The 16,404-nt window shown below is 48.9% G+C and overlaps 1 protein-coding gene across 1 annotated transcript in view; it reads right to left on the reverse strand.

Moving 5' to 3' along the window:
- Positions 5,161-16,404, reverse strand: part of KSR2 (kinase suppressor of ras 2) — a 446,835-nt gene continuing 435,591 nt past the window's right edge. The window contains exons 18-20 of the mRNA XM_018061222.1: positions 12,480-12,611; positions 6,277-6,406; positions 5,161-5,298 (exon numbers count right to left, since the gene is read on the reverse strand). Of these exons, the coding sequence (XP_017916711.1) occupies positions 5,161-5,298; positions 6,277-6,406; positions 12,480-12,611 (400 nt within the window). The remainder of the gene's footprint in view (positions 5,299-6,276; positions 6,407-12,479; positions 12,612-16,404) is intronic.

The following is a 16,404-nucleotide window of genomic DNA, read 5'->3' on the forward strand; positions in this document are numbered from 1 at the left end:
AGGCCCTGTCTTTAATCTCAAGCTGGTGCTCGTGAACAAATGGAAAAATTAGTCTGTGGAGATGCCGCTGGGCCCTGCCAAAGGCTCTGGGTGGTGTGTTAGTTTAATTTTGGAAACAACAGCAACCAGAGGTTCTGATGAGCATTTTGGCTTTAGGCAGCTGACCCTGACTGCTCCTCCCCTTCCCCATTTCCTTCCCCTGCACAGAGGTCCCTGATAAAGACTGGGGTCCAGGGACCCAAGAAGTCTGATTGGGCTAAAGAGATGCAAGACTCTCAGAAGGCTCAAGCGGAGGTCTGGGGCACGTCTGCTGGGGGACCTGCCTGGACAGGGAGGCAGCCACTGACAAGAGCTGCCTGCAGCAACATCAGAGCAGCTGGGGCTTGTGCAAACATGTATAAATGTCTCTAGGACACATAAAAGATGGCCCGAGGGCCACAGCGACAGATGCCCCCAGAAAAGGAACATTCGGGAATGGCCCGTGTGAGGGCCTGGAGTCTCTGGTCCCAGGCGGCTGGGAGCACTGGAAAGGTGATCAGGAAGGCCTTTGGGGAGGCACAGGGCTCCTCCTTGGCCTGGGTCTTGGGAAGCATGACTGGTCTCATCATTTTCCCCAGTTTGGAAGCAGGCTTGGCCCCCAGAGAATGAGCCTGTCTGGGGGCCACCCAGAGTGGGAAAGAGCCCCGTTTCTCTGGTTGGATGTTGAGTCTAAGCCTAGGTTGGGTTTTTGAAGTCTGAGGTCCCCTCTCTGGGAGGGAGATGTCTGGATGAGGTGGTGATCAGAATAAACCAAGCCCGGGCACTGCCCAGGAAGTTCGGCAGGACTGTGGGCCGACACCGGGCCTCCTGCCTAATGCCCAGCTGTCCTGCTAGTACCCTACTGGGGGACAGAGTTCCCCCTTATGCCAGGTCAGGTGAGTGGGGTGCAGCGTTTGGGGAACGAAAGACATTCCCTTGTAATGTAAGTAACATAAGATAGAGGCTCTCCTTATCGCTCTGCACCTAACTTGCTCCCAGCAACCTCCATGTAGAACACTGGACCCCAGTGTGGTCAGAAAAAGCAGCTGGTCCAGGTGGGGAGGGGGCAAGAGATGGGAGGTGGGGGAACCGAGTGTGCAGAGACATTGGATGGGGAAGCCACTCTGGGGCTGGGCACCGGCTGGAGCCCAGGACACAAAGCCCTGAAGAACAGCCGCCCTCCTCGCCTCCCCGAGGACTTCTTAAGGGCAAAGCGGTGGGGGTGGGGGAGGGATCACTGGCAAACAGGATGCCATGCACACGCCATACAACCTGTCACATACACACACATAACCTAGCAACCCGTATCTGTCATCGTGGTGGACAAACTTAGCTGGTGTGAGTGCCAGAGCAGAGGGAGGGAAAAAGAATGTCCTAGAACGTGTCCCTCCCAGAGCCCCATTTCCCAAAGCTCAGACTTCAGAGGGTGTCATGGATAAAGGTGGGCTGGAAGGAGCCCCCCTGAAGTCATCCTGGCCAGGGAGCCACTGTGCTTTCTAAATGGTGGTGGTGGGGGGCAGCGAGGAAAAAAGGGATGAGGCTGTCACAGAACAGGAGAAGGCGGCAGAAAGGGGACAGCGTACCCCAGAGAGACCCAGAGGGCAGAAGCCATGCACTTCGGAACGAGATGCCAAAGTACTCAAACCCTGACGGGCTTGGGTGGAGCCTCTGAGAACAGACGCTTGCAAAGGAACAGCTGAGCCCCCTGCCCAGATCTCAGCCCTGTAGCCTCCACTAAGCAGGTGCTCAGCTTTGCAGCCCTCTCACCATCTTTGCAGAGAGTGCAGCCGAAACCCCCCATGAAGACACCGAAACAGCTGGGGGTGGGGTGCCCCGCTCTGGACCTGGGCAGCCTGACTCCTGTTGTCAAGAGGAGTTGAGAGCAGATGGCATCGCGCACGTAGACACACATGCACACACAGGCCCTGCGAGCCTGCCCGCGTGGGCCCCCTGCCCTCGTCTCCGTGGCCCAGTGGCTCCGCATCCAGCCCGTCGTTCTCTTGTCTACACCGTCCCCCGGGGCTCACTGATCAACTCTGTGTCCCCCTAGCCGGTCCTGCAAAGTCCTTGCGGGGGGTCCCTGCCCTTGCCCGAGCGAAGGCGCGAGTCTGGGTGCAGGGAAGCCGCCGGGCTCAGTCGTGCAGCGCTCCCAGGCTGGCCGGGGTCGGTACCCTCTGATGGTGAGCCTCTGGCCTCCTGAACTGGCAGAGGGCAGAGCGGGGGAGGAGAGGTGGCTTGGGAGCTGAGGCAGCTGAGCGCTGTCCCCTTGGTTCAGCGGTCACAGCCTGGAGCGCAGAGAGAAGGGAGAGAGTGGCAAGAGGTCACATGGGTATGACAACATCATCTTTTGTGAATCAGCGCCCTGTTGGACGGCAGGTGGTCTGAGATTAGTGGTTCCCATGCTCTGCAAGAAAAGGCGGTGGTCCTACTGGGCCCTGGGCTTGGGGCTGAGTGCCACACATACCTGATCTCACTTAAACCTAAGGACGGTCCGCAAGAAAGGCATATTGTACCCCTTTTACAGACGCGAAAACTGAGGCTCAGAGAGGTTAGGTGTTTTGCCCAAGGGTGCACAGCCAGCAAGTAGCAGGCTCTCCTCACTGGAGCAAGCGGCCTCTGGACTAGGGATGGTCACCCAGGTGTGGCTGGGTTGAGGCCACGTGGAGCTGCTGAGAATGCTCGGTGGGGGCTGGAGATGCAGGAGGAGGAGGGGAGACCAGAGCCACATCACAGACCCCAGCTCTGAGTGGAGGCTCTGCTGACCGCTGCTGAGCCTTGATCTGGGCTGTTGGGGCCAGAATTTATGCCCACTCTCCCTGAATGGTTTTAGAAAGAGACCCAGAAAGTACACAGGCAGTCTCTGCCTAGAAAGCCGTGAAGTGGAGGGATCAAGGTCCAGACCAAGCTGGGTTCCAATACTTGCTCTGCTCCTTACTTGCTGTGTGACCTGGGAATAGGCACTTAATCTCTTGGGCACTCCTCTGGGGTTACCAGATTACCTCTCGGTGAAGGGGTGGGGGTTCTGAGGATTCAGTGAGATGACGCAGATAGAATGCTTGACACAGCACCTTTCACACATATGTGCTTCATAAACGATGCCCAGATGATGGAGATGGTGCTGGTGGTCGAGGTGAGGAAAAAAGAACTGGAAGCAGGGACTTGAACAAATGCTCATACGCCAAGTTCACAGCGATGCCATTCGCAATAGCCCCAAAGCACATGCAAACCAAGCGTCCAGAGCAGGTTAATGGACGAAAAACTGGTACATATGCACAATGGAATATCACTCAGCCATGAAAAAGAATGACGGTCTAATATATGCTGCAACAGAGGTCCCCAACCCCTGGGTCACAGACTGGTACTGGTCTGTGGCCTGTTAGGAACCATGCCACACAGCAGGAGGTGAGTGGCAGGTGAGCAAGTCAAGCTACTCTGTATTTACAGCTGCTCCCTCTTGCTTGCACTGCCGCCTGAGCTCCGCCTCCTATCAGATCAGAGGCAGCATTAGACTCTCATAGGAGCATGGACCCTGCTGTGAACTGGGCATGCGAGGGATCTAGGTTGCATGCGTCTTATGAGAATCATCCCCAAACCATCCTTCATGGTCTGTGGAAAACACTGTCTCCCACGAAGCCAGTCCCTGGTGCCAAAAGGGTGGGGACCGCTGTGCTAAATGTGGATAAAACATGAAAACATGCAGAGTAAAAGAAGCCAAATACAAAAGGGCAAATATTGTATGCATTGGCTAAATGGAGTCTCTAGAACAGGTACATTCATAGAGACAGAACACAGATGAAAGATTAGGGGTTAGGGAGAGAAGGGATTAACTGTTGTTGTTGCTTTCTCCTAAGTCTTTGAAATTTTGTGTACATTTTATACTCAGAGCACATTTCAATCTAGATTCACCCCATTTTGACTGCTCAATAGCCCCATACAGTGTGTGGCTGTTATTGGACAACACAGGTCTGAAGTGGGGGTGTGGTCCTTGGACCAGCAGCATCAGCATCACCTTGGAGTTTGTTAAAAATACAAAATCTCGGGCCCCACCCCAGACCTAACAGAATGAAAATTTGCATTTTAACAAAGCCCCTGGGTAATATGAATGTGTATTAAATTTTGAGATGCACTGCTCTGGAACACAGGCTTGCCCGTCTTGCCTTCAACTTGCCGTGTGCGAGGATTCTAGAAATGCCAGCTCCTCTGGCATCTGAGTCATGGAAGGGCCCACCCAAGATCCCAGGGGTGAGTTTTGAGTTAGCTGCTGACCTCCTTGGAACATGCAGCTGCAGCTGAGACCTCTTGGTTGGTCCCTTCTGCAGACAAAGCCCTAGACAGGGCCCACATCCTGGGCCTACTTTAGTCAAGCACTCCCTCAATCCACTGCAACCCAGGTAGCTTTTCGAAGGACCACACCATTGGAGTAACCATCTCAAAGCCAGATGAGTGTGAGTGAGGAATCTGTAGGGGCTGAGGTTGTGGGGAGAGCAAATTCTAAGTTACAGAACTGGAGCCTGACCTGTGTCCCCAGTTCTATCACCAACACCCCATGCAGATGTGGCTAAGCTGCTGAATGTCTCTGTGGGCCACAGTATCTCCATGTGTAAAAGGAGTTAGACCAAATCTGGAATGGCCAGGAAAGGCATCAATGTGCTGATTCTAAGTAACTGCTGATGAGCATCAGAGTGATGGTAAATGTGCGGTGAGAGATTAGTCATGCCTGCCATCAGTACAGGAACAGGGCAGAGGCAACTCATACACATTTATCATCCATGAAATAGGTACTCCTCAGGACTTTTGTACTTTGATGAATAGCTGACATGTAGGGCTTGGTGGGTTCAGGGTACCACTTCACCATGTGATGCTCAGATTCACTGGGGTGTCAATCTTCATCAGGAAGGGATGGGCAATGAGATAGCCATGGTAGCCACTGGGATCTGTGCCCTGTGAGGACACCTCTAGGACCCAGATTCCAGAGGAGACTCCCCTGAACAGAAACGCACTGGGGAAGGGTGTTGTGTAGGGGAGAGAGGTGGGTACACGGAAAGGAGATAGTTGGTAGAGGAGTTTGGAGTGGAAGCAAAAAGGTGACAAAAGCCACAGGTGAGAGGGCAGTGGGAAGAGATGCTAAGGGGGAAGGAACACTTACTCTGCAGACTTCCAGAAATGTCCAGGGTGAGACAGGCGGCGGTTTCGCTTTGGCAGTTTCTCCAGCATGTCCATGAGTTTGGTGAAGGTAGGTCTCTCTTCTTGTTCAAAGGCCCAGCAGAAGAGAAGAATGTCCTAAAAGGAACCAACGTGGTGATTTAATGTAAATAGTAACTGCTGATTACTCCTTGGCATCTCATTGGATCTGTCTACCCATTTGTTCCACTTTCAGATTCCACTATCATCCATCCATCCATCATGCACTCACCTATTGTGCATTTATCCATCTCAATTCGTGTATTTTACATTTCATCTATCATCCAGCCATGCATTATTTATCCATGTATCATCCATCATTTTACTTATCCACTTTTTGAGCCTATATAGCTAACTAGGTAAATCCTATTATAGAGGATATGGGATACACTGAAATTAATAGTGCTCCCCAAGGAGTCTCTTGACAGTTTTCTCAAAAGGGAGGAGGAAGATCCTGAGGCTTCTATCCACATCTAATACTATAAGTGCCTCTGAAAGTCTCAGAGGGGAAAATTACTCTACCAGTGATCGCCTCACATGAGAAAGGAAATCTAGAGAAAGGTAATTCTTAAAAAAAAAACAAACCAGATAATTACACATTCCCTGATTCATCTATTTTCTGATCAACAGAGGATTCTTCCTGATGTGTTTCAGAGGTTGATTATTAATTTATACTCGGGCCTCCGTGTTTTTATGTATCTTGTTCTGAGTTGGATGATGCCTTAAACTTTTTATGTACATTTAAATAAAATTAGAATAATTGATACTGGTGATAGTTTAATGTATATCTTTTAAAAATAACAGAAAAAGGATTCATTGGTTCTACTAGACTCAATCCCTTGCTGGGAAAAATCTGGCCAAGTGTACTGCACCCTGATGGTAGGAACCTGAATTGCAGGCATAGTTTGAAAGCTTTGCCTTCGAAGCTCCAAATCATTATCTGACAAGGCTGTGGGCAGGCGTTTTCATCACCCTCCAGGGAAGCATTTGCAACCTTACTGTGTGGGAAAAGGAGTGCCTAGAACTGTGTCTACTTCTCCCTTCGTCTCCCAGACCTGGCACCATCCTGGGACTTACCGAGATTTCTTTTCCCATGCCGATCTGGCTGAGGTTGGGTTTCATGCCTGTGCCCATCTGCCAGATTATTGCCTCTGCTGGTTGGGTCTTAAAAGGCCACTCCCTGGCATGGAGTTCATACCAGATAGTCCTGTGGGAAGACATTGTTAAGGGATGCTGGGGCAATATATCACCTGCAACTCTGTGTCCCCTCACCAACACACACCCACCCAGTCAGCCTGCTGGCTAATCACACTGGCCCCTGAGTTTCTGCCACACTGGACAGCTGTTTTGCTACCTCAGATGTACTTTAAGCTTTCATGATGTCTTAGAAGTCATGCTTATCCCAGGATATCTTCTCCGGTGCCTGAATTAAAATGAATCAAAAGCTAGAAACGGAACAGTTTAATATAATGTGGCTAGGATCTCTGGCCCCATGTTTGTAATTTTAGAAAACTATTCTAAGGAGAAAATGAGGGATATAAACAAAAATTCATTTATAAGTATCTTCTGTACACCATTATATAGGACACTGAAAAAAAGTAGCAATAACAAAACTGTTCAACAAGAATTGGTTATAGGGATGACGGTAAATCATTAAAATGAAATAGAATACTTTATTATTATTATTATTATTAGAAATTTCAATGTTGCTGATATAAAAATGCTAAATATATAAATTTAAGTGAAACAAAGCAGGACACAAAACTGTATATTAGATATGTTACACTTTTAAAAACCATTATATACATATTGATATATATAATAATGTATAATAATAATACATGATTTATATATGTATACACATATGTATATGGATATAAAGAGAATTAATAACAACACAGCAAAATATTAGCAAACTGTCTTTTCTCAGAGATAGAAAGGACATATTTTTTCTATTATATTTGTGTTTTCTAAGAAGGAATCTTCCTGTGAAATAATGGAAAGAAAAAATAAAGATCTGAAGGTCAGACTGCCTTGAAGGGTTCAAGTCCTGATTCTGTTCTACACTACGCTAGGAGTATGTCACTGGGTAGGTTGCTTCCCTTCTGAATCCAGGTTTCCTTACCTGCCAAATGAGAATGATGATAAAACTGCAGTGGAAGAATGTTTATCTGGGAGGCTGAATGTCAGAACAACTCAATGCTGAGATTATTCTAGAGGGATCAACTCTGTTATCACCTCTGCTTCATACATCATGATATGGTAACGACTGAAGAAACCACTGCTTGTGAGCAGCACATATGGGATGGAAGGGGAGATGGGCTTGGGTGGTGCTGAAGGGATGCTGGGAGAGGTGTGGGCGGCACTGAGGACCATGGCGGATGCCCTAGGGGATTCAGAGGATGCTGGGCTATCACTGAATTGGGCCGTGGGGATAGGTCTCAACTCACTGAGATTCCCCAACTCAGGAAATATCTGCAACAATGCCAGGAAAGGATCTTTCCTCTAACCCAAGGTAATTTATGTAAATTTGCTTTAAAGAATATGGAGCACTTTGCTTTAAAGAATATGGAGCACTTAGTCATCCTTTTTAATGATGAAAAGTGAAAGTCGTGTCTGACTCTTTGCAACCCCATGGGCTATAAAGTCCATGGATTTCCCCAGGCCAGAATATTGGAGTGGGTAGCCTTTCCCTTCTCCAGGGGATCTTTCCAACCCAGGGATTGAACCCAGGTCTCCCACATTGCAGGCAGATTCTTTACCAGCTGAGCCACAAGGGAAGCCCAAGAATACTGGAGTGGGTAGCCTATCCCTTTCTCCAGCGGATCTTCCTGACCCAGGAATCGAACCGGGGTCTTCAGCATTGCAGGCAGATTCTTTACTAACTGAGCTAATAGAGGACTATATCAAACCAGCTATTTCTAGGGGCCCGCCTCTCAATATACTCTCTCCCCTGCTAACCTCATCCATCTGGGGCAGGCAGGGGTGGTGATGCTCAGGTGTTGGGCTGTTGAGTCAGATGGCCAGGAAGTTCCCAAGTTAGGGTGCTGGATGGTTCTAGTCATCATCATCATAAACAATAACACTTCCTGAGTTTTCATTCTGTGCCGGACTAATCTAAGCCCTTTGTATTTGTTATGATTATGGAGGAGGTGTATTAAGCAAGCCTTTTTATTCCATTGGTTTGATATCTGGGGTCTTGCTGACCCTGGAGGGTTTGCCCCTCTCAGGGCCAGCCAATTTCTAGAGACAGTAAAGGGCTGATCTGTAAGTGGTGATTTTCATATGCAAACTCACTAATCCAAAGCTCTGTCCCCCATCTCCTCTATCAGGCTCTCACATTCAGGTCTGGTATTCCCCTGTCCTACTTAAGACAGCTCTCAGACCCTGTGCCCACTGAAGTTAGTCAAACCAGCCAATCTTAAGTCTGCTTACCCTGCCTCATCCTTTCCTTCCTGGGGAAACCACAATAATGGCTCTTGCTTATATTCTCTTCCTGCTCCTTCTGACTCTTGATTGACCCTGGTGCCTCCCCATGAACCCCTGCATGGGACAATGTGCCCCCTCCTTTTGGGAGCTGTGAATAACAAACTGTTCACACTGTTCATGGGGTTCTTACGGAAGTGGTTTGCCATTCCCTTCTCCAGTAGACCACATTCTGTCAGACCTCTCCACCATGACCCACCCGTCTTGGGTGGCCCCACATGGCACGGCTTAGTTTCATTGAGTTAGACAAGACAAAGGTCCATCTAGTCAAGGCTATGGTTTTTCCTGTGGTCATGTATGGATGTGAGAGTTGGACTGTGAAGAAAGCTGAGTGCCGAAGAATTGATGCTTTTGAACTGTGGTGTTGGAGAAGACTCTTGAGAGTCCCTTGGACTGCAAGGAGATCCAACCAGTCCATCCTAAAGGAGATCAGTCCTGGATGTTCTTTGGAAGGACTGATACTAAAGCTGAAACTCCAATACTTTGGCCACCTCATGCGAAGAGTTGACTCATTGAGAAAGACTCTGATGCTGGGAGGGATTGGGGGCAGCAGGAGAAGGGGGCGACAGAGGATGAGGTGGCTGGATGGCATCACCGATTCGAAGGACATGAGTTTGAGTGAACTCCGGGAATTGGTGATGGACAGGGAGGCCTGGCGTGCTGTGATTCATGGGGTCGCAAAGAGTCAGACTGAGCGACTGAACTGAATTGAGCTGAATAACAAACTATCCAATGGTAAGTTGTTTCCTGATCTACTGGCCACATCATACTGGAAAAAAGTTAAAAACCTACATTTGAAAATAAGAAGTGCTAATATCAGCCCCATTTCACAGCTGGGAAAATGAGGCTCAGGAGGGTTATGTATCTTACCCAGGGTCACACAGCTTGTGAGAGGTCACAGCCAGAGTTGAGACCATCTGACCACAGAATCACACCACTGGCCATCCTGCTCTATGGGAAACCTACACATGGTCCTCTCTGTGAGTCCTTTGCAACGGGGGCAGTGCACTACTTGGGAGGGCGACCCTACAGGTGATGGTTGGGGCCTGGGGACAGGGGCACAGAGTGTAGGCGCTGTTCATGTGAACTGCAGAAGGGAGACTGTTGGAAGCCTGGCCCTATGCTGGGTGCCTTACAGATGTTTTCTCCTTCAGTCCTTAGAATATCACAATGGCTTTATTAACTTCGATTTGTGGCTGAGGGCCGTAGGGCTTTGAGTGGTGAAATGACTCTCAAGCCCATTGGGGGCTCTGTGTTTAAAAGCTCCAGCTGTGGAGTCAGGATGACCCAAGTTTGATTCCCAGCTCCATGGTTAATTACTGTAAGGCAAGTCACTGAGCCACTTGGAACCTCAGTTTTCTCATCTGTCAATTGGGAATGACGGTACCTGTCTCTGAAGATGCCCTGAGATAGTGCCCATGACAAGCTTAACACAGTGCTCAACACACTTTTAAACATCCATTTTTGTTCCAAGTCATGCCCCAGCATGAGGTTCCCAAGCAACAAGATGCAGCTAATTGGCAGGAAACCAAGAGTACCAGGTCCCTTGGAATTCAGCAGTGTCAGGGATAAAGCTCTCATTAAAACTTCCTTTCAAACCTAACTTTCAAGAGAAACTTGCTTTAAGGGGGAAAAAAATTGCTCAAGATTAAAACTCCAGTGGAAAACCAATTACTTACTTTGGTACATTTTGTTAATTACATTCTTTTTTTTTTCTTTTGCTAAATTGATACTAAAATATACCAACTTAATTACTGCAATTTGGTTTCAGATAACAATATTTAACTAGATAAAGATCTGGGCATAAACTAGCTGGAACAAGTGACAGCCTCTAAAGGGGTCCAAGTGACAGATGGTGAGGATCCTGATGTGCCAGCCAATGCCGCCCCCACCCCGATTTATGGAGAGGACACAGCGGGGTACTTCTCAGTGGAAGATGGTCTCTGTACCAGCTCCCAGTGGTGCTAAAATCTAACTTCACACATCTTCGAGCCTACAGCTTTCCCAAACAGCTTCCCCAGCATCATCTCTGCCAGTTCTTGCAACCGCCCCCCACGGTCAAGGTAAGATGAGGCTCCTGGTGGATCTTTTCCAAGTGCCGGGATCTGCATCTTAGGACAGTGCCCTGGAGCCTCTCTCCCTCCTCTGTACTTTCAAAGACAACTCATTTTTTCCTGTGGCTGCAGTTATTCTGTCTTTGCTGATGAGTCCTATGCTCTTTGTCTCCAGACTTCAAATGTGTAGATTCAGCTGCTTTCTGGTCGCTTCCATCGGCTGACTCCAAAGTGGCTCAAACACACTGTGTCCAGATCTGCTCTCTTTGCCTTCCTGGTACATCCCACCCCCAATCCCCATCCCCCAGGCAGGGTCTCTACTTTGGCAAAGGACACTATTTTCCACCCAGCTGTTTCAGGAAGATATTGCCACCACCCGCATTTAAACCAATAGTCAAGCCCTATCACTTCCACTCCCCAAATCCTGCTTCTTATGTCCAATCCCAGCTTTCATTCCCCTGGCACTGATTCGGTACAGAATTTCAGGGTCTCCCCCTGCATTGGTCACCTGGCCCCATTTGTCTTCCTCCTTTCTGTTTTTTGACATAGTAGAGATTATTCTAAAACTCAACATGTGATTACGTTATTCTCCTGCTTAATGACCATCAGTGGCTCCCTAGTGCCCTGAAGATGGAAACTACTTAACTCAGCCTCTAAGTCCCTGCAGTGTGCCTTCTTTCTGTTCTAGGCTTTCATCTCACCACCTTAGTCTCATTATTCCCCTCTGATTCGTCATCCATCGGCTCTCCTTCCTCCCCCTGCCCCGTTCCCCAGTGTGTTCCTCCATGGTGGACAGTTTGTTCCTTGTCATCCGTGTTCCTTTTCATGTGTTCCCTCTATTGGAAACACGCTACCTTGCCCTCACCTGGACTACTTATACTCAATTTTTAACACAGGCTAGGGAGTCCCCTCCTCCAGGAAGCCCTCTCTGATCCCCCAGACGGGATTTAGTTCCTCCTTTCTCCCCATAGTCCTGTGCTTATCCTCAGCATAGCATTTACCATGGAATTTTGTAAAAACAACTGTTTCCTTGTCTGTCTTCCATTAGGCAAGAGAGAATAGGGAAACTATGGTGGTTTTAAAACATCTACAAATTGATACTCCTTTTTATAAAAAAAAAAAAAGTAGAGCTTAATTCTCCTCACCTGGATTTACTGACTTGGTTCTAACAAACAGAGTACAGTAGAAGTGACTATATATAATTTCTATGACCAGGTCATAAAGGCAGTGCAGCTTCTTGCTGCCGAGCCCATGGAATGGCCTGTGTGGTAAGGACCTGAGGCCTCCTGCCAGCAGCCATGTGAGTGGTCACCTTGGTAACAGATCCTCAGATGTCAAACCATCAGATGAGACTGCAGCCCCGGTCAACATCTTGACTGTGACCTCATGTGAGATGCTGAGCCAGCTCAGAACCACTCCCAAACTCCTGGCCACAGAAACTTGAGATCATAAATGTCTTTTTAAGCCATTAAATTTTTGACATTTCATCCATACTAAGCACCCAGGACAAAGCTCTTGCATGAATGAATGAATGAGTGAGTCAGGCAATTTGCCACGTTTGCATCATCAGTTAGAAAGCAGGCATGGAGGTTTGCTATGGTCTTTCTACTACAGCCCACTCAGACCCCTCCCCCCATAATTTCACCCAGAAATCTTCAGACAGACGCCTTGTCCCTTCCAAAAGGGAAGTGCCCCTCTGCCCAGGCTGGGGCTCTGAAGAGCCTGGGTTGGGCCACCTACCCGAGTGCAAAGACGTCTGAGTGTTTGGAGAAGGGGAGCTTGTCCTCCTCTGTGTCGGGAGACAGCTGGCGGATGATCTCTGGGGCCAAGTGACACAGCCAGCCGTTCTGGATACGCAGCTTGTCATCACGCCTGGAGAAGTGAAGCACAGGGTGAGCCCTGTTTCACAGCCCAGAGAGGACCCGTCTTCCATCACTGACTGCAAGTCCCTGGACCACCTCTGCTGGCTTCCTTTTGTTTCTCCCCTGCCCTGTGCTCCCCATCAGGCACTGCCTGACCTTGTACCTGAGGCCAAGACCCAGCAGGAGGTACAAGACAGGATGGTCTGGAGAGAGACATCCAACACCCAAACCGTCATCCTGTTCCTTTGCCACTGAGGCGCCCCCTCCTCCATCTTCATGGAACAAGTAGAGCTGGTCCTCGTTATTCATGGCACTTATGTTCTATACAGAGCCTCAGTAAACACTGGATTAGTGAATACTGAGAGCAAACCAGTCAATCCTAAAGAAAATCAATCTGGAATATTCATTGAAAGGACTGATGCTGAAGCTGAAGCTCCAATACTTTGGCCACCTGATGCAAAGAGCTGACTCACTAGAAAAGACCCTGATGCTGGGAAAGACTGAAGGCAGGAGGAGAAGGGGGTGACAGGATGAGATGGTTGGATAGATGATTGGATAGCATCATTGACTCAATGGACATGAATTTGAGCAAGCTCCAGGAGTTGGTGGTTGACAGGGAAGCCTGGCGTGCTGCAGTCCACAGGGTCACAAAGAGTTGGAGACGACTGAGAGACTGAACTGACTGAGTTAATACTCCTGGAGGAGCTATACAATATATACACTTGCATGCATGTGTCTCATATACATTAATCTTAAATCCTAAAAACAACTCACTCATCCTAGTCTAGTTTATTTTGCACAAGAGAAAACGGGGCTCAGAAGTATTGACTTGCTCCGAGGCTGCCCTTCTACCAGGGAGGCAGAATTGCAAAACCCATCCAACTGGCCCCAGAGCTGGAGCTTCTTGCCCTGCACTGCACCACATACTCCTGTGTCCGTGCCCTGGTCATCTCCAAGCGACAGCCAAAGCAAGACTGCAAGGCAGCCTCTCCTTGGACCTCAGTCGGGAATGTGTGTATAGGTTGACCTGATAGAACACATCCTCTGCTAGAAAGTAGGACTCAAATCCATTCATTAAACAAACAAACCAACCATGAGTTTGCAGGGTCCAGTGAGTTCTTGCTTCTACAATCAGGGACACCTGCAGGGGTTTAAGGATCCATCTGTTGCTTACTAGGTGTGTGTCTTTGAACAGACCTGAGTCTCCACTTTCCCATCTGTGAAATGAACACATGAACTTGGACTCCAGATGACTGGTGCAAGAATGAAAAGAAGAAGGGTTGGGTCAGCTGCCGGGGCTACACGATTCCTGGACAGCATTATTCCCTGTGGATGTTTTTGCGCCTTGAGGACTCAGAAACAGAATGGAGGTTAGAGTCCAAAGTAAGAATGTCATCCAAGAGAGAGGGGTCGTGTCCTGGGCCAGCCGCCCTTCTCCTGGCATGACCAGGCTGTGGGGGGTGGGATGCTGTTACCAGAAGGACAAACCTGCCAGTTCCCATCTTACTCAACAGCCCCTTCTGCCTCCTCCTGACTTGCTGGGGCAGTGGAGCTTTGGAACTGTAAGGCTGGGTCACTCGATAACCGTCATCCTGGGGTGGATGTAGGCACATGCCTGGCAGGGGGCTGGGACCGAGGCCTGGCACAGACACCCTGGGGTGTCCTGTTCCCCTGGTGATGGGCCTACCAGTGACCAACCCAAATTGTCTTCATTATGGCTATCACTATAGGCAGCTGGCATGATAGCACTGGCATCTTAAATGACACCTTTTCTGGATGATGGCAGAACAGCTGTCAACAAGGCAATGCTAAGGATGGGCTCAGGGAAGCCCTGGCGTCTGTCTGGATGTCCAGAATGTGCTCACTGTTACTGTGACTCACCCTTGCCCCAGGCCCAGTTGATCTCCCCTTTCTGGGCACGGAGCACTGTGGATGCCCCCAAGATCTAACTGAGGGAAGGGCAGGAAGGCAAGTAGCTCCTGCTGAGTGCCTACTGTATACCAGGAGTTCCAGCCCATTTAATTCTCAGGCGCCCACAATCAACTGGGGATCACCGCTGTTCTATGGGTGAGGAAATAGCCTTAAAAATGTTTAAGTGTGTGCGTGTGCTCAGCTGCTAAATTGTATCCGACTCTTGGTGACCCCATAGACTGTAGCCCTCCAGACAAGTTTGTCCATGGGGTTCTCCAGGCAAGAATACTGGAGTGGGCTGCCATTTCCTTCTCCAGGGGGTCTTCCCCACCCAGGGATCAAAGCCGTGTCTCTGGTACTGGTAGGCAGATTCCTTACCATTGAACCGCCTGGGAAGCCCAAAAAGCTTAAGTGACCCTCACGAAGCCACGGAGATAAAAAGTGAAAGAACTAAGATCTGTTTGATTGCTAGTCTTTAAAACTCCAGCAACTAGACTCCTAACCACAGTGCTATAAGATTCCATGGCACCATTTGGGAGCAAAGTTCTGAATTGAGCCCTATTGTCCCAGCAACAGAAAAAAAGCACAGGAAGTCACTGATGGCTCCTCCTGGGTAGCCAGGTGATGTGGGTCTCTGGTGGGGACGTGTTACTGAGGGTTCCCTGGCATCCTGTGACAGTAACTGGGTTTGCATTGACAACCAGACTGGGGCACGGTTGGGGCGGGGTGCTATCTGGCCAGAAGCCATCTTGCCCTTGATTTGACTTCTCTTCCTGGTTGACATGGGGCCTCCATGAATAAGCTGAAGGCCATTCCATTTCCCTGTGCTTTTTCTTCTATGGCTTCAGAAAACCATGACTCTAATGGGAAAAAAAGCAGAGGCCCTGCCCCACTTTCCCCCGCTTGGGGGAAAAGCCAGTGGCCAGGAGGATGAGTGTGGACCTGCCACCAGGAGGGAAGAATCCGATGTTTTTTTTTAAAAGAGCCTTGAACTAGGTTAAAAAAGACACTTGCTGAGCCTCTTTGTGTCTTGACACAAAGTACTTAGGTTCATAATGACGTCACCAGCTGCTTTCTCTGCCCTTGGCCTTGGGGTGATGGAAACAGCTATTCCCCAACCAGGAAACTGGAACCTCAGTGAGTTCCTGGCTTCTTAGGTTCTGCCTTGATGACCCTCTCCATCTATCTATTAATTTCCTGTCTCCTTATTTTCTTATCTTAGGGACTATAGATCATTTTGGAAGATGAATCTCTTTGGGCGAAGTAATAATCTGAAAACAAACAAACCCTTAAGCTTCTGATTGTTACTGCATCGCAAAGAACAGCAAGATCAGGTTTTGCCAAATTTCAGATGGTCTGACCAAGATTCAAAGTATTATAGAGCATGGAGAAAATTCACTGTGCCGGGAGGAGTGTTGGGGCTCCTGGGGCATACCTCAAAGAGATCAGAGATTCCCCGAATCAGCTGAAACAGGAGTACAAATAGAGAAGCCTGGAGGGGGGTGCAAAGCTGTCTTTCTGGAGAGGCACACCATTTGTTATAGAGGTGTGATTAGAGAAAACACACTGGGTTTAAAGTGCGTGCGTGTGTGTGTGTGTGTGTGTGTGTGTGTGTGTGTGCGCGTGCGCGTGCGCGGGCGTGCGCATAAGCACAGCTCTTCAAATTAAAAGTTACAAAGGGCAGACCTTCGGAATTATGGGCTGTTTATTCGAGATCCCGGCTGTTTCTTCACTGGCCAGCTCAAGGCAGCTTGCTCCAGGGTGAGTGGTGGCTGAGCTTTAATTACTTAACAATAGTTAATGATCCTCCTGGGTGATACTGGGGAGGTATATGCAAATTCATACCAATTAGAGCAGCTCCGTAGTGGCTATTGTTTGTCTGCTTGATGTGC

The sequence above is a fragment of the Capra hircus genome, chromosome 17, assembly GCF_001704415.2.
Source record: "Capra hircus breed San Clemente chromosome 17, ASM170441v1, whole genome shotgun sequence".
Lineage (NCBI taxonomy): Eukaryota > Metazoa > Chordata > Mammalia > Artiodactyla > Bovidae > Capra > Capra hircus.